Raw genomic sequence first — 18,191 nt, 5'->3', positions numbered from 1 at the left:
ACTTTGAGGAGGAGGGCAATTCAGTTGACCGTGGCTCACCAAGTCCAAACGCAAAAGGATGCGCCCGTTTGGGAGGCTCGAACTGGGGGCTTCCCAGCGATGACGCTCGCACGTCACCCGGTTAGCGTCGAGCCGGGTGTCCCGTAAAGGTGATGTGTGGGGCCCTATTTGGAGGCTTAGCTCGATGCGGCCCCCTCATATTTTTATATGGCATCTCTCTCATCTCCCCCTAGGCTTATCCTATTTTATATGCCAGCCATAACAAAGTGTCTTGGGGGTGCGCACACACGTGACCAACAAAGCAGGCACGGGTTGGCAATTGACGGACGTGGAGTCGATTGAATACTTTTACGGTGGAGGCAAAGCGGGCCATAACCCAGGAAATGAGGCAGGCTTAATGGAAACACGGCCGTTGGAGTGCCAAGGGGCGGGGCCACTTCAACCGCCACGCCACGCCACTAGTCATTTGCTTCTATTGTCTCATTCAGCCCGCAGCCCACATCTGTCACTGTCCCGCTGCCTGCATGTGCGCCAACGAACAGAAGTCAAGTTGAGAGAAACCCAAAGGAGAGCCATACAAAGATCTTTCTTTCCAAACTTCCCACTTAAGACCTTTGACCTTTGAGGAACCTGACCATTTAGAGTCATACAGAAAAAACGGAGATATTTTGCATCACGTTTATACGAATTCAATGTAAATAACTCAATCCAAAAGCGAACAATGGCTAAATATACACGGAAACGCGGCACTGCTTGTTCACGGTGTTTGGCGCACGGAAGAGTCATCCCGTTCATTTCAAGCGGCCAATTCTGTAGGGCCAGCTTTGGCGGATGCGCCTAGCTTCACCCGCACCTGCCGATCAAAAGGATCGGACGTCTAGGCGACGAAGCCAACAAGTCACGTCTTAATTCTCAAAAAGGATGAGGGCTACATTTCAAAAAGTATTGACTCAATCGCACACATCCATTTGAAGATGAGGAGGAAAAATGCCGTGGGCTGGAGTTGAAACAAAAGTCAAAGTTGTCGGAGGAAAGCCGCGCTCGCCACGGTACAAGTTGAGGACGGGCGATCCTTACCTGGGGCAGATAGAGCAAAGCGGGTGGTGGGCATGGCAGGGATGGGGCTAGCATCCCGCTCCCGGACAGCAGCAGGCAGCCAGAGTTTGCCACGGAGCACAGCATGTGAAGACGGGACGCCTTACTCATAGAGACGGATGGACGGACAGATGGACGGATCGATGGAGACAGGGAGGGGGATGCTCTTTTTTGCCTTTTTTTTTCTTTTTGCCTCACTGGTCCGGTTCTATGCCTTCTCCCGACTACCAGCACCCGCCCATTCCCTCCCGCCCGCCTTGGCCACGCGCCGCCAGACCACCACGACTGGGGCGGACGCAGACGCGCCGATGAAGCCGCCGCCGCTGCCGCCGCCGCTGCCTAAAAGTCTTTTCTTTCCTTTGTGCTGCGGAGTCAAAGTGCGGGCAAGGTGCAGCGAAGTGACCGAGAGGGCGGGCTTGCTTCCGCTGCGCTTCTCCTCTTCTCTGTTTACTTTGAGAAAGAAGCCGGCCGGGCTGTGCGAATTGTAAAGGGAAAGAGAGAGAGAGGGCGGGGGAGGGAGAGGCGGGGCCAAGGAGGCTTGGGAGGTCCTTAAGGGAAGGAGATTGGAGAAGAGATGGAGGCTTAGCCTCCAGATGGAATTTCTCCCCGGCTCCAATTCCGGGGCTTACCATCTCGTACGGCCCAACGCTCCAGACTTTGAAGGCGGAGCACGCTTTCCAGTAGGAGCGTTCGGGTCGAGTGATCGCAGGTGATCGCAAGTCAAGCGACTGCCTAGCCAAATGGATCGCGTACAAAAAGTCCAATTCTTTTCAGTATTGGGGATCAATGGCAGCCATTAACAAGTCCAACCACCATAATGGCTTTGGCCAACGTAGAATTTTTTTTCGATGAAAAGAGAATGTTTATTTTTCAAAAATCTCAAGACGGTACGCTTTCGGTGGCGCACCGATCACAACGACGGGCCACCAAGTCCACTCCATTCTAATATTTGATGACAGTGTAGAAGAGCGTGTCCAATTTATCCGAGCACGCCGTCTTCAAAAAAAAAAAAAGAGATCTAAAGAATGTTCAATAGTGTTGATCCATTTAGTTCCACGGGGATTAGCGCTCCACGCTACAAGAACCTCCGCCTCCGCCATCGGCTCGTTCGGCCGCTTACGGGCTTTGTCGGATGGAAAAAGATGGCTGCGCCTGTTTCTTTTTCTTTTTTCTTTTTTTTGCCGGAAAAACAGTTCTGAGGCACTCTGCAAATAAAGGCATTTCTCTTGCAATTAAGAGAGGCGCGCTAATGCAACGGCTTAATTGAATTTATAGCTCAGCTGCAGAGAGGATATTTTCCTTTAAGCCAAGCATTTCCCCAGAAAGAAAAGAGATAATGGCTGAATAATGAGATATAGTGTAATGGGATGTGCCCCTTAACACAAACACACACACGCACACACACACGAGCCTTCTCGGAAAAATGTGTCCACCGGTGGGACTCGGCGAAAGCAAGCAATAGTTTATCTCTAATTTGATGTTAGGCGTGTTGATCGCCGCGCTAGGAAATGATTGTTTCGCACGGCATCTGTCTTTTACGCAGCGTCTCCGTTGAAGAAGGGGGGAGAGAGAGAGAGAGAGAGAAACAGAGGGGGAGGCATGGAGGGAGGACACAGGGGAAGCCGTGATGGAGGGAAAAAGAAGAGCAATGCAGATAAGCCGATTTTACAGCGTTCAAGCCACGGAAAAGCAAAAACATGAGACAATACGTATACGGCGTGCTATTCAGAAAAATAAAAAAAGCGCCAGTGGTGGGAGCCGGCCGGCCGGGGCCGTTCCAAAATCCAAACCTTCAAAATAAAGCCAAGGTTTAACACGCCTTAATAATTCATGCGGCGCGGCCTACTTTTGGGATTTGCTGAAAAGGCGCCTTTTCCCCTTTAGTGGTCCCGCCGTTGCTTCAAATGCAAAGGCCCCCACCCGCCGCCCCCCATTCCGTCGGCTTTACGAGAGGACAAAAGTAGCCAGCCATTGTCCGATAGCGATGCTACAATGCAGTAGGACGTGCTTGGGAAAACGCTGCCAGAATTCCGCATCCGTTGGAAACAAACAAGGCGCCTTTCTCAGCTCAACTTGGCAACTTGGCGTGCTTCTCCACAACTTTTGCACGTCGGCGGGCTTGTCGGGAGACCGGGGGCCAAGCGCTAAGTAATAATTGATGACGGACGGAATATAGAAGAGAAGAGAAGAGGCTCCGCCCGTCAACAATGGAAAAAAAAAGCGCTGATAACAAAGCCAAGAATCCAGAATGCACCTGTTGTTGTTTCAACGCTGGACATGACCCAGTCAAAGCAAGAATAAAAGAGGGTCCGGGCTGTTGAATAAAAGTGGGTCGAGGGTGACTAAAAGTGACGAGTTATCTGGGTGACAAGTCTTGCTAACCGTGACACAACGGCGCCATCGCGCAAGAGTCAGTCACAGAGTGAGTATCTCCCTCCCGGAGAATCCAAGTGCCCCGTCGACGCCACGCATTTGCATTTCTATGGATGGCCTGTTGACGATTTATAGCGGCCCTGGCGGCGCTGGCGGCGATGGCGGCGGCGATGGCGGCGGCGATGGCGGCGGCCCCGAGCGTCTCGGGAAATGATGCGGGCGGAAACTACGTTTCCCAGAGGCTCGCGCTTGTTTTGTGGACTCCATATATTTCCAAAGAAGAGGAAAAAGAGACATCTCGCACAGAGCTGAAGACGAGAGACGCTGGCTGGCTTTGAACCTCCCATCAGATGGGACGGGATAAAAGTGCGAGTAGGGTATCATGTGAAAACGACGCTAAGTTTGCGCCAACACCTGCGGCGGTTAAAGAGCGACGCGGGTCACAGACGTGGCGCCGTGAGCGTGTCGGCCGGCCGACCTTTCCCCGCCGGCCCCCGGCTAAACGCCTCTAATGATGGTCTGGGGTGATAATACTGGCTCTTTTTTTCTCTGGCTCAGCATTTGTGCTCTGAGACGACGACGGTGTTAAAAGCCGGGCTAATGTCCCTCCCTTTTCCGTCTCCCCCCTCCTCAGCCTCCCACCTAGCCGTATCCCTTTGTAGCGGCGGGAGAGATCCTTGAAATCCCCTCTCCTGTTGGCCATTTAATCCCCTTATCGGCGTGAAGATTACAGCGGGCGGTGAATAGAGGAAGGCGGCTGGAAAGTCTGTCTTCCTTCCTTCTTTTAGGCCCACATTCCAAGCCAGCGCTACGAGAGAAGTAGCTGGTTCTTTTAGTCAACGGGCGGACGGGAAAGACATCTCCGTTGCGCTAGGTGCGAACGACGACGGGGTCAAGAGTGGTGCGAGGCAAAGACTTGAAACGAGCTCATCTCTATTTGAGAGAAGGCGCTGGTTTGGCCACGTGGGGGGCCCCACCAGGCCCCCACCGGGCCCCCACCGGGCCCCCACCGGGCCCCCACCGGGCCCCCACCAGGCCTCTTCCGCCGCTCGTCCGTTGCCGGTCCGGTGTAATCCATGCAGTCCCCTGCTCGGCACACTCAATTATTGATCAGCCCGAGGGGAGGGAAAGGGAGAAGAAGCATGTGCACTTTTTTTTCCTCTTCTTCTGGGCGCATCCCGCCCGCTCTTTTTTATTTGGCCTCTGTTAAGCGCCGTCCGTTCCCGCGCCTCCGAGCTGAATTATTAACGCTAATGACCCGGAGGGTACGAGGCAGGCCAAAGAAAACATCACCTTTGCTTTTTTGTCTTCCCCGAGACGGGCATCTTCTGGCCTTTTTTGGGGCCGCTTTTCCGTCCGGCCGCTCGTCAGTTTGCGCTTTTCCCTTCCTTGCGGAGCGCCTTATCTTCTTTCCACGTGGAGGTCTTTGTTCCTTTGGGAAGCCTCTTGAAGCCAACTCCACTCCGACGGGCACCTTGACCGGAGCAAGAGCCACTTTTATGGCGGCCGCCATCGATGGACGTCTAAGGCATTTTAATTGAATGAACTTTCCTTCCTGCCACCTGTGGGTATAGATATATTTCTTTTATTTCTTTGTTGCTTTTTTTTTGGGTTTCCCGTCTTCTGATGCCGTGGCGCTTAATGATGGGGAGTGGGTTGCCGATGGCTGTCTGCAGACAGATACGTAGCAAGCACTTTGATACCAAGGCGGCCGGCAAGTGCACTTGACATTAGCCATTCCTCTTCATCACTGTTCCTTATTGACTCTCTCCCTCTCTCTAACCTTCTTTCAGACTCTGACACTGGCTCCAAATACAGTCAGCCATGTTGTACAGCATCCAATCCAATAATGCAAATGCACACAAGTGAGCGATTTGGCCTTTGCCACCAAGACAATGTCGTCGGAAAGTACTGAGAAATAAGTCGGCGTCACCTAGAGCTTGTAGATTTCCGGTGGCTACCATAACGACTTGAGTGGCGAAAATGCGGGTGCATTTCTAAAGTCTTTCTGGCCATAAATTTCCAAAGAGAAAGGTATACGGTATCGTGCTGGAAAAGTGCTTTCCAATAAAGCTCAGTCGGAGGAAATAACAAGAGACATCTTAATGTCACGCCAACAAGGCCACGTCTGTCCCGGCCGCCGTGCCAAATCAATCAACGCTAACATTCATCAGCGCTTCAATAAACGGAGGCCGCCGCCATCGGACGGCGACACAGAAGGGAGAGTACCGTCTCATTCAAACTCCATTGAAATACCGTTATTCAAAAGGACAACATTCGTAATTCCGAGTTTTGGGGGGTGGAGACATTTTAGTAGTCGGGAGCGCGGCACAATCAAAGTTTACCGTAACGGAGAGCTCCTCAAAAGTTGACACTTGAGAAGCCAAAATGACTCTTTGAGTTTACTCCGTGTTGAAGGCCACTTACCAGTCTGGTGATGAAGGGAAGGCCAAAATGGCAGCAGGTTTGCTTGAAGAGTCCACCGTGTAAGACGACGCTGCCAAAGAGGGGAGGGAGGCCGCTTGCCGCTGCTTTGCAAACACCTAGCTTACTTTCTGCAAACAAAAACAAAGAGAAATGCTCAAAAGCTGGCAAAAGAATGCTACAAAAGCCATGTTATTGTTGTTTGTTTACTTTCCAATTTGAAAGGGGCACGTTCCGCTTGACCTCACCCTAAAATGACATGTAAATCAGCGCATTTTGCGGGAGAAACAAACTTGACGTGGTGAAAAAAAAAGCTGGCCACTCTGGCCGGCGGCTATTAAATAATGCAATAACGCGGCTCCCCCGCAGAGAAAAACAAGGAGGTTGGCTGAGGGGGAATATTTAAAAGCAATCAAAGAAAAGGCAAATATTGATTCCTGCATTCACACCAAAGCAAAGAAAGGGCCACAAGGGGAAGAAGACAATTGTCCATTGGCCACTTTGTCTCTTCTTCTGCTGTAGTTTCCGCGCTACGTCTTTAGCCACAATTGCCTTCCACTATTTGACACGCTTAAATCCAGCAGCTAAAGTGTCCTTTTTTTGGGGGGGGGGGACGGCACATTTGTTGATTTACACGAGTTGCCAACGCGCAAGTAAATCAATGTGGGACACGACCTGTGTATTAGCTCTTGACAAGTGAGGCACATCAAGTCATATGATTCAATTAGACAATCCCTGCGGTACGAGCACATGACGTGGTTTGACGCCGGCCTGATAAAGTACCTCTTAATTGGTGCAAACACACACACACACACACACACACACACACACACACACACACACACACACACACTGTGAAGGAGAAGCCTCCTCTCCATACTCCTTCAAGGGGAATATCATAGTCATGAATGATTTGAGGAGGTCAGAGGTCATCCTGCATCATCCACCCATTGAAAGTTTGGCCATAGTCACAAGCACAACTCCACAAAGCCACTGAGAATACACAGCTTGCCGTACTGGCAACCAAGGCGGTTGCTGCTCTGGCAAGATTCCCGGCGGCGCGGCGGAGGTGCCGCTAGCATAGCTAGCATTCAGCTTGCCTGAACAATGAGAGGAGCATAAATAGGTTTAATTATACATGCGCTTTAGGGAGAAAATTCCCCCCAATTATTCGGAAGGTGCGACCACGGACCAAATCTGACGGTCACCACGACTCAACGGGCGAAAAGGAAGCGGCGAGCGGGGAATGCGCCATACGTGTTTACACCTGCGCTTTGGAACGTTGTGTAAATATGACAGAGGCGTGCGGAAAAGGGCGGCGCATCCGTCATGAAAAAAACACATTTTACTATCTTCTCGGGGGGACACAAACTGCTCATTGAGACATCCCTAGCCATAAAGCCTTGTGGAAATAAAATATTCATCCGGATGGCGGACACGGTGACCTGATTTACGGTTAACATTTGCCTTAATAATGCTGATTTTAGTGCTCTGTCGGCAGGGGGGGCGCTAATGAGGAAGACAGAAAATGGACGCTGGCCTTTGATTTGGATTAATGCAGTTGACAAAGAAATGAAGGCAAAGACACTTAGAAATAAGGACAGAGGAAGAGAGGGAGGCTCGTGTCATACTCTCTCTCTCTTTTTCCAAGCCGCATCCACAATTGACATCCGTTAGAATGATAATTAACTTGACTCAAAGAACGTTTATATCTCTTGTTAAGTATTCATGAGCTGCACGCTTTTTACTGCCTTTTTCCATTAGGGATGTCAGCTAATGAGTGTGAAAAAAAACACATGCGCTCCATTTTGCGCCCCCCGTTTACACGTCGCTCCGCTGACATACGACCGTCAAACCCAATCTCTTTTAACCCCATTTGAAGATGTTTCACTCTGTCGGAAAAGTTTGTCAAGGTCAAAAAAAGTCGGCGAATGAGCAGAAATAAGTGACCGGCTCAATCGGCGTCCGCCTTGGCGTGGCCGTCCGGAAAGGACGCAGCACCCTACATAGAGCTTTAGGAGTCCGGAGAGAGGGACACACACACGGGCAGACGTACAGTCGGTCAGTCGGGGGAGCCGTAGCCGCGGCGCTCGGCCATACCTATGTACATACATACTGCACGTGGAGTCAGTCTAATGCTCACTCCCGAGGGAAATCATTTAATCCATAACGCCGGGATGTGCGCGCATCGGCGCAGATGTGCCCATTCGATGCGCTTTCGAGACCCGGGGGCTCCGGCGAGTCATTTCGTGCATGAAATGTCGGTCTCGTCGCTCTTAAAGGGAGAGCGAGTCAACCTGGGAAGTTTGCCCCAAAGCCGGGAGGGAGGGAGACCCGGCAGAGTCACGGATGGCCTAAGAGGTGCAATCCCATGGTCCCGAGAGAGACAGAGAGATCTTTAAAAAGAGTCTTCTGGCTTGGACACAAAGCAAAGCAAGTCTACATTTGTTTTCTTTTCATTGGAGGCGGCACAATAACAACCGAGGAGGCGCCAATTTCTGAACGGCGGCCAGCGCCTAATTACAGCTAATTACCAGCTGCCGTGCCGCCGTGCCCCGATATGATGTCTTGTGTCTGCGCGCCCTTTCCAGTCATTACACATAGATCATGTCATCCGCCCAACGGTTACGCCGTCAACGAGACCCCGGCGTCTCTTTTTTTCCCTGGGAATGGGCCGCGTCCAAATGCTCCGTCCGGGAGCTCTCGGCCAATCCGCAATGGACGGAAGGAGGGGGGGGGGAGGGGGGGGACAATCCCCGAGACTATGGCCTGATTTTTGGTCAAATGGTCCACGGGCCTCCGCCCTGGCTTGGCCTAAACTGAGCCATGGAAATGAAACTTTTCCATGGTTAAAAAGAAGAAATGATATTGGAGGCGCCTTGAAAAATCCACGGGGACGCTGACTTTCTTCTTGTGGAAAATCCCCCCGACTGCATTAGCGCGTGGGGAGGCAGAGGTGATTAAAGGTCAGCCGGCCCCGGCTCTCTACCGGCTCTCCAGCGGCGGGCAAAACAAAAGAGTCCGAGCCGCCAAGCCGACAGAAAATCCATAGGAGACTTACTGCCTCATAACGGCTCTGCTTAGGAACTCGCTCTCCATCTCCCTCCGAGCGCGTGCCGTCGTGGCTCTCCCGTCACGGGGAGAAACGGAGGCGCCGGGCACTCGGCCGGCCATCCGGGCGGGAACTAAGACAGACTCTCCTGCTTTTTCCGGCCGGCCTTCGGCTGAATCGTTTTTGGTAAGTGGAATGGCCGAGAGATGAATGTTCAACTGGTGGTAGACAAAATGAAGTAAGGGCTCTCCTTCCAACTACGACATTGAGATTCAACCATGGACGGCGATTTTTCTTCTGGCTTTTTTTGGTGTTAAAGTCAGGCCGTCTGGATTCGAGCGCCGTGTGCAGACGGCCAAGAACGCCGGAGGCATTTGTCACAGCGGGGGATTCGACATCATTGATTTCAAAGTATTCAATATGTCCAGCTCAGGTGATTTTCACTCTCTCTCTTTCTCTCTTTCCCTTTTTTAATTAATTTCCTCCTCCTCCTCCTCCTCCTCCTCCTTTAAACAGCCGGCATGTTTATGTATAGTCACAACACACACTTTCCTTGCAGACCACAATAATTACAATGCCTACTTATGCCATAATAAATGGCTAAGTCACACAGCCTTTGTTTACTCATTTGTGACTGTCAAGCAGCTGTTGTCTGAAAATCACTGCCCCACCCCCCCTTCAGCACCTACAGCAGCCATCTTGGATGGGGATTGGACGACGGGCAAGAAAGAACAGCTGTTACAGTTTATGAGGGGGTCTTTTTTCCTTTTTTTTCCTGGTCACCACCAGACATTTAGCAGTGACAAATTGACTGCATTGTGCCACACATTGCGCTCCGGATGAATGTCGGACCATTTGGGCCCCCCACTATCAAGTCATTTATCAGGGGGGGATTTAACTTTGCACGGGTGCTTTTATTACAGCGGCCAGACCAGGCCAGGTAGAACAAAGTGGGAAGACATGGACCCCTCCCAGCAGGCCTTCATAATTCCAGGCGAGAGCGGACACCATGTCTTCTCTCATAATCAAGGAACATTGATATCGGTTAGCTTGACAAAGCGATAGAAACAGCGTGAGAAAGGGCGGGGGCGGCCCGTTAATTGATGAAGTCAATTACATCCTTTAACGGCTTTCCCCGTTGGCGCCCGGCGGGATGCGGGACGCGGGAGCCCGGCGGCCCAGCGGCTCCACGGGAAGCTCCCGGCTGTGGACGTAATGGGAAAACCGCAGTGGTCTGTCTGATGGGGGCATTCCCCCAGCCCCACCCCCACAGTGAAGTAGGCTGGCCCAGACCGAGGAGATGAATGGCTCCTTCCCAAATGGCCAAGTCCGTCCACTTCCGTGGTAAAAATAAACAATTGGAATGGCGATCATTGATTGGACTAAGAGCCAAAATGGCGACGGAGCCACTCGTCTTATTCCCTCGCTGCCGTTCTCACGGGAAGCCCGTTAAATCTGTCCTCTGCGACATTGCCCTTCCCCGTAGACCACCGTTGAAAAAAATACAATATGTAGATGTGCTACTAGAAGCGGCTACATAGGAACAACATGTGGCCTATCCGTGTTCGACGGTACGGCAGGCCATTTTAAGACGGCCCTTCCATTTATCGGGCGCCGTTGCCCCGGGACAAAGGAGGAGGGCTGATTTTGGAGGCGAGGAGCTATTTTCTCCTCGCCGGCGCCGTGGCTATTGTCCGTATTAAAAGCGGCATCATAAATCATGGCAAATAACCAATGGAGTCGCGGGGCGACGCGCAGATAGCGACGCCGGGCCCCGTTCCTCCCGGAAGAAAAGTAAAGGTCAAATGATTAGCCCGGCTACGCCTGCGCACCTTTAATGACGCCGCTGGCAAACCTTTGTGTTGGGCGCGTGCCTCCTCGGCACTGGATGGAGCGCTTGTTAAATACCAAAAGCCACCAAGCACAGATAGAAATCAAACCGGGGGAGGGGGCTTCCTCCCGTCATAGAGTGGCGTTGACGGCGCCAAAGGCCGGCCGGCCACGTGGAGTGCTGAGCTAAGACCCTATAAGACCATATTTCCCTATCCTCCATCAAGCCATCCATCCATATGCCATTCCCTCACAGCAATCCTAATTTGCGCTCACGCTAAAAGTGCTTTCCGTTAAGTCCGCTGGCAGAAAAGTGGAGGCCAGGAATGAAACGAGAAAAGATATTTTCCAACAACAACGACGACAACAACAACATGACTCATAATAGCAGTTGCTTGCCGCTAAAAGCTGGAGTGTCATTAAATCAATAATTCATTTACTTTAATGAGATAAGTATTTGCAAAACTAATTGCGAGCTGGCCCGTTTGGCCTGGAAAGCGCGCCCGCTGGCGCTCTTAATAGAAAAGATCTCGTTGTAGCTGCACGACAAAGAAAGACGGCCCACAGATAAATACACGTGTCGGATTGAGGGAAGGAGCAAATAACCAGGGGAATTGGTGCTGAGAATGTAAAAAACATTCTGTTGAATCACAGGCAGTGTCAGCGGGCTCTATACTTATGGTACGGGGAGTTAACTTAGCATTTTGTGGATAAGATGGCCGGCGGGCTGGCCTTGCCTGGCCTTGCCTTGCCCGGCCTTGCCTCTCTCCATTTGTACGCAAGCAGAAGAGAGAAAATCAATGGTTGGCGTCTGGAGCAATGTGGCGGCCCCCAGATTGATCCAGACTCTAAATTGGGTCAACAGGATTGTCCATTTAAAGGCCAAGACCCCTTAATCATGCTTTTAGTCCAGATAAACTCTTGGCCACGTGCGACACCAATATTACCGGTGAGCCAACGAGCGCCTTCAAATGCGTCTCCCTATTCAGCAAAAAAGAAATCAGACAAGGCAAATCAAGTTGCTTTGCCCTCTGAACAAGATGTGCAATAAATTGCATTAAAAGCCAAGTATATTTTGTTGTTAATTGCGGGAATACGAGTCGAGTATCGATATAAAGAGACGTAAAAGTAAGCGACTGCCGCAAGACTAGAATCAAGAGACGGTCATTCCCATTGACAAGTGGAGAAATTGGACGATATTGTGAGCACGGCCAGTTTTGGGCGACTATTTTCAAAGCAGCTGGTGGCCTTTCGCCCTCAATACGTTGGAGGCCATTGACTCTCGAAATATGGAATAGCCACAGAGGCCATTAAAAGGCCTGTTTATTTAGCATCTAAAATGGCAATTTCTCCTGGGAGCGCCAAGAAAAGAAAAAAAAAAAGAAAAGAAAAGCAGCCAATTCAGCACCTTTCCTCAAAGGCCTCCGTCGCCTGTGTGTGTTTACAAGCTGAGCAAATATCAGGAACGCCGCTTTAGACACACCACCACCGGGTGTGTCACTGCTTTCTATTGTCTGGAAATGTGCTTTCAACTCGTCTTACGGTCATTTCGGTCGGGTCGGCGCCACTTGGAAACCACGGACACGGATTGGTCGGCATGACACCAGGATGCCGTTTGATCTAGACCAGGCATGTCCAAAGTCCGGCCCGCGGGCCAAATAAGGCCCGTGGACAAATTTTTACCGGCCCACGGCCTCTATCATGAAATCAATAATACACGGCCCGCCAGCACTGTTGACCACAGTATAAAATAAATGTGTACAAAAAGCTATTTTTCACTTCACCAGAAGATGGCAGTAGCCCTGTGGCCGCACTCTGGCCGCCGTGACCCTTGCGTCATTGTTTCAGCCCAGCCCATTTCTAACATGTAAACAAAAAAAGGAAAGTTGACCGGGAGGGCCGCCGCATCCAGGAGAAGTGGAAATTTGAGTATTTTTTCACTGAAATACGAAACAACTGTGTCTGCCTAATTTGCCAAGAGACTGTGGCTGTTTTCAAGGAATTCAACATTAAGAGGCACTACCAGACGAAACATGCTAGCTACGACAAGCTAACTGGGAACGAACGCGGTGAAAAAGTGAAGCAACTGGAAGCTAATTTAACGGCACAGCAAAGCTTTTTCACAAGAGCCCGTGAGTCAAATGAAAATGCCACAAAGGCAAGCTACGAAGTGGCAACGCTAATTTCAAAGCACTGCAAACCTTTCAGTGACGGTGAATTTATTAAAGACTGTGTAATGAAAATGGTTGAGAAAATTTGTCCCGCGAAGAAGCAAGAGTTTGCCAATATTTGCGTGGCTCGTAATACTGTGGCACGGAGAATTGAAGACGTTTCATTAGATATTAAGAGACAGTTAGAGGCAAAAGGAACTGAGTTTGACTTTTTCTCGTTCGCGTGCGATGAAGACCTGGACTACATACTGCAGTCAAGATCCCAGTATCACCCTTCACATTAGTGCAGGCAAGATATTTGTTAAGTCCTCTGAGTTGAATAAATTCTTAAATCTCAGTTCATTATTTTTTTTGTGATGGTCAAAATCACAGTTTGAATATGCAGTGATCATTGTTTTGTTTTCAGCACTGTTCCTACAGTGAGCATATAATAGTGAATAATATGTGATGTTTCACATGAACTTAGATATCCTTGATAGTTTTCTTAATTTTTTGTGGTTTGTGATTTCGGTAAAAACCTAAATGTAAAAAAAATGTAAAAGTAAAAGTATGCCATTTGTAATTAAAAAAAAAATCCCAAAAAGTTAATTTGCATTTAATGTTAATGGTTCAAAGAATGTCAGGCTAAAAGTCGGCCCGCACACATTTTCACCTTACCAAATCTGGCCCTCTTTGCAAAAAGTTTGGACACCCCTGATCTAGACGGACAAAAACGACGAGAAGGATGAGGCGTATTTGTGGGCGTGAGCAAGCTTGAAGGAAAAGCGCCTCGACTTTGAACTTTTGCATGTGAAGACCTAAACTAATAAACCAGCAACTTTGCCTCATAAATCAAAAAGCGCGCTGACACCAATCACATTGATATTCCATAATTCAAGCGAAAATGAGGAAGCCGTGGCACATTGTGAATTAGGATGTGTAGCTTTGTGGTGCCACCTTTTAATAAGTCGACTACACACACACACACACACACACACACACCGAGGGCTCCGTCAGAATAGAAGGAGGCGAATGCCCGAGGAGAAATACTAAAATAAACTCCACATGGAGATATCATATTGTAATGGCACCTCAATTACAGCTGGCTGTTTATTTTGAGATATTTTGTAGTGACGCAACAATACGTTTTTTGGTTACGTTTTGTTTTGTTTGCTTTACAGAGACGAGTGCCAGCCCGCCCGCCATTGTGCCCCCCATCCCCCCCCCCCCCAACACTCCACTGGGACTTGAATGTAATTAACCAAGATCAATATTAACAGCGTCTCTATCTCTCTCTTTCCTTCGATGGCTGCATTTGAAGAGCGAAAAGAAATCCTTTCTCCAAGAGGGCGGTGGAAGGAGGCGGCTAACGGGCAAACGGCCTGTAGCAGGCATGGGATGTTACGCCACTGCCCCCCCCCCCCCCTTCCCCCAACTCTCCTCATTAGCCACAATGGAGCTAGAGGAGAGTGATCAAAGGCCGGACGCGGACACAGCGCCACGCAGCTGTCACGCTGTCACGCTGTCACCCAGCGTTGTGGGAAGCGCCGGCAGCCACAGACGTGCCACTCCAACTTGGAGTTGGAGTTGGAGGCTGGCGCCGCCATCCAGGAGGATCAGCAGGCGACCAGAAAGGAAAGATGGAGGGTTTGCCGTAGAAAACGCAAGACGTGAATACGGCAGGCCATTCAAAAAAAAAGGAAAGCGCAGACATTCTTTTCAAGTGGGACCAAGCACCTCACGAGCAGGAGGGAACATGGGGAGCATCCATCATGTGGATGCGCTCTAGCATTTCCTTCTCCTCTCTCTCTGACTCCCTCCCTCCCTCCCTCCCTCCCTCGCTTTCATTCTTTTTCTCTCGCTCTCTTCTCTTGATTTGCCAGCGCTAATCACTCCGTCCAGACCGCAGAGGTGAACAAGGAGGCGCCTGGCGTAGCTCATTTGTCATTCTCAACGCACTCCTCTTCTACGGAGGCTGGCACGCTCCCGCCGTCGGCGTGGGCCTCCACGCCAAACTTCAGGAGCTCCCTCCCCAATCAAAGCGTGGAGGCACCCCGTCTCAACGAGTCCGATTGGCAGCCCGAGCCGTGTAGCGCCGCCGTCCCGCGGCGTTAATGACGCCGCCCTCCGCCACTTTGGGGTCAATGGCCATATATCAAAGTTGGAATAATCAGGCCGTCAAAAGCTTGTCGAGTCATTGGCCTCTTCCGTCCTATCACACGGCGTCGTCGGCGTGTTTTTTCGTTCGCCCCGTCGCCACTTCAATTGACTACGTAATTGCTCATTCCTCTCCGTCTGGAATAATAACGTCGATTTGGCGCCGGTCTAAATGAAAAATAGATAAAGCCGACCGGCGGCGGCGCCCAGACGCCCCGGTCCGTATCGGACGGCCGATAGACTCTCCGGCAAAAGTCCGCGAAAGCGACGAAAGGCGGAGTGGCCGATATTCGATATGACCTTTTGGGAAAGCCTCTCTCGCAATAAATACTCATTTCCCGTTGATCTAATTAGCGCCCGCAGGAATTTGTCTTCATCCATTATTGAGTCAAAACGGGGGAAAACACAGGGTCCGCCCGACGTTGTCGTGGATTTATTACGGCGGATTTGAAAGGGGGTGCCGGCTATTATTTATGAAGCCCTTCTTTAATTGCGCCCAAAGCACCCGCCGACTACTAGCGGCGAAGCGTAGTGAGCCGAGAACGCGGGCCCGTAGCGTCCCTTCATTTATGGTCAAAGCTTGTTAAAAAGTGCCCGACCGAAGCATCCAGATATTATTTTCCATTGAAGCGACGTACTAAAAGTCAAACAAATGACTTTGAATGGGACGGCGCACTCTGAAAAGTAGAGGCTCGTAAAAGAGCGCACTCTGCGTCGGGCTACGGCGCCCCCCCGCCTGACAAACGTCTTGGCCACGACGAACCGACAGCATCTTTTGTTCTTGTTTTTCCGAGTGAAGGAGGAGAAAAGTTCTTATCCACAGATTCGATTAGACGACGAGGTGAGCTTTTAGTGAGGGAAGGCAAGGCTCTTTTTGTCTTGCGTATGGGATACCTTGCAATACGATAGCATTTTAGCAAATGGAAACCTACTCACTATTTGTAAGGCGGCCCCAAAACGAATGTCATTGCATGGCGCTTTCAGAGTGGATGTGAACCTTGAAGCCCAATTGTACACACACACAGTAAGATGTGCATGAATGAAGGTTGGTGGTGACTTTACTGCGGCGTCTTGCTGAGGCTGCTTGCCAGTCTCTTCTTGGCCGTTTAATGGGCGCCTCATAAATAGCAAGGTGTCAAAACACCTGTACAAGCGCTGACTGCCTCATCATCAACTGTGCCAAAGGGCGCCTTTGCACTCGCTGCCGTTACAACACACACACACACACGGAGTCACGTGCAGCCGGACGCTAGCGGAAATGTTCGACGGCCGGCGTCGGGTGCCCGGGTCGGAGAACTCGGGGCCCCACGCTTCCCCAAAAAGGTATTTTCTTGGCCGCAATCTCCCACGTTTGCCCGGCTCGCTCGCTCTACTCTTTTTATGTTTCTCTCTCTGGCTTTTTTTTCTCTCTCTCTCTCTCTCTCACTTTTTATACTCCCATTCATCATGTTGACAGCACCACAGCTACTTTTGTGAAATGGAGAAAAATGTTTAAGTCAGCTTTTCTCTCTGTCTCTCTTTTTCTCTCTCTTTCTCTCTTTCTCTCTTTCCTCCCCCTTGGCCATCTACTCTAGATACATATCCATACGCATATGCGTGCACGTGTGCAGCCAGCAACAAGAGTCATTCCTTCTCGAGAAAAAGAAAAAAGTACTTTAGCCGTGGTGGGATTCTGCTGGTGCCAATTGCCAACGGAAGCCGCCGCCGTTTTGGCGCTATCATTCGGGGCATGCGATCTGTCCAATTTGCGTCCCGGTGTCCATGAGGCACAACCCGAGCCGGGCGCCATCCACGGCGACTGACAACGGGGCCACCTCCCTAACATTTGCGTGGCGGGGGGCCCCGGAGGCAGCGGTAATTGGACGTTAGTGGCCAAGAAGGGGGCTAAAAGCACGGCGGCTTCTTTTACTGGAGTCTCGCTCGCTCTTCTTCCGTCGCCTTTTGCGCTTGCCGCCATCTTAATGGTAATGGCCTTTTGCGCGAGCGTGGAGAGCGGCCCCCCGCGCCCCGGGCGTCACTTTAACCGACATAAAGGCAAGCGGAGGCATTTACGCTCCGTGCTGCGTCCTCCCAATAAAAGGCAATAAAAGCCAGATTGAGCCGAGCTGAGCTGAGCTGAGTGCAGCCACCGTCTTCCAGCGGGCTATTTTGCCAACGGGACTTTAGCCTACGCCACGCCACACTCGCGGCCAACGGGGAAAGCATCCGAAACCGTCTTGCGTACAATTGGATTTGAATTGGTCGGTGGCAAATGGATGTCCAGCGATTAACTTGCTCGTATGTTGAAGGCCATCAGATGCATGACTTCCCCCCAAAGCACTCTTTCTGAAATCTTTGAAGCCATCTCACTGGCCTCAAATAGTCAGCCATGGGATCCATTTCAAGGGATTTGAGTTGACGCCCAAAAGGTTTCATCAACATAATGTGCGGAAAATTACATTTTCACCGGAAAGACAGCTAATTGAGAGACTTTGGCTGCAGGGGAGAGAGAGAGGATGGCGTAACGTAGATGGCGCTCTGCTGGTCCAATAACGCAACTCTCATGGAGGGGGTGGGCAAAATGGGGGCTTGGGGGAGAGTCTGAATAATTGCCAGCATTTTTCCCCCCTTACCTTAATCAATAGCATGGATTCGGGCCACCGGAATGATATCAAGATGGCCCTGTTAAAAGGAAAAGCACATTGGGGCTCATGCAATATGCATTCTTCAGCTTTTCTCCTCTTTAGTGGCCCAAAATAAAGGCGGAACAAATGGAAATGTATACAAATGATTTACAAGGCTGGACTGGCCCCGCCAACCGACAACATTTCATGTGTCTAAAATGTGGAGCAGTCTTTTGGAGGGGGGAAAACTTCTGCCGAGTAAATAACGCCGCGGCAATCCATCACGACGGTTTTTTTGGGGCCAAACCCCCAGGGTCGATCGGAGGGGGCCAATGACGCGAGAGCCGTGAAAGCCATTTTGGCGCCGTGCGTATCGCCACCACAAATACTCTTGTGGAGGTTCAAAAGAGGCGGCGTTCTCCGAGCAAGATCCTTCCTTGGAGAAGCACGCGCGCTCGCTACTTTTCAATTAGTTGCGTGTCAGCGTGATTGGGCGCCGGAGCCTGG

General features: G+C 50.8%; 1 protein-coding gene across 3 annotated transcripts in view; it reads right to left on the bottom strand.

Annotated features, from left to right (window-relative positions):
• The window catches only part of LOC144211213 (RNA binding protein fox-1 homolog 3-like), a 76,439-nt gene that overhangs the window by 23,626 nt on the left and 34,622 nt on the right, over positions 1-18,191 (bottom strand). For all 3 annotated transcript variants that reach the window (XM_077738256.1, XM_077738255.1, XM_077738254.1), the window contains exon 5: positions 5,896-6,023. In XM_077738256.1, coding sequence (XP_077594382.1) covers positions 5,896-6,023 — 128 coding nt within the window. The remainder of the gene's footprint in view (positions 1-5,895; positions 6,024-18,191) is intronic.

This window comes from Stigmatopora nigra, chromosome 18 (assembly GCF_051989575.1).
Source record: "Stigmatopora nigra isolate UIUO_SnigA chromosome 18, RoL_Snig_1.1, whole genome shotgun sequence".
NCBI classification, from domain to species: domain Eukaryota; kingdom Metazoa; phylum Chordata; class Actinopteri; order Syngnathiformes; family Syngnathidae; genus Stigmatopora; species Stigmatopora nigra.
The sequence above is the reverse complement of the archived record's forward strand: the minus strand, read 5'-3'. Positions and strand labels throughout refer to the sequence as shown.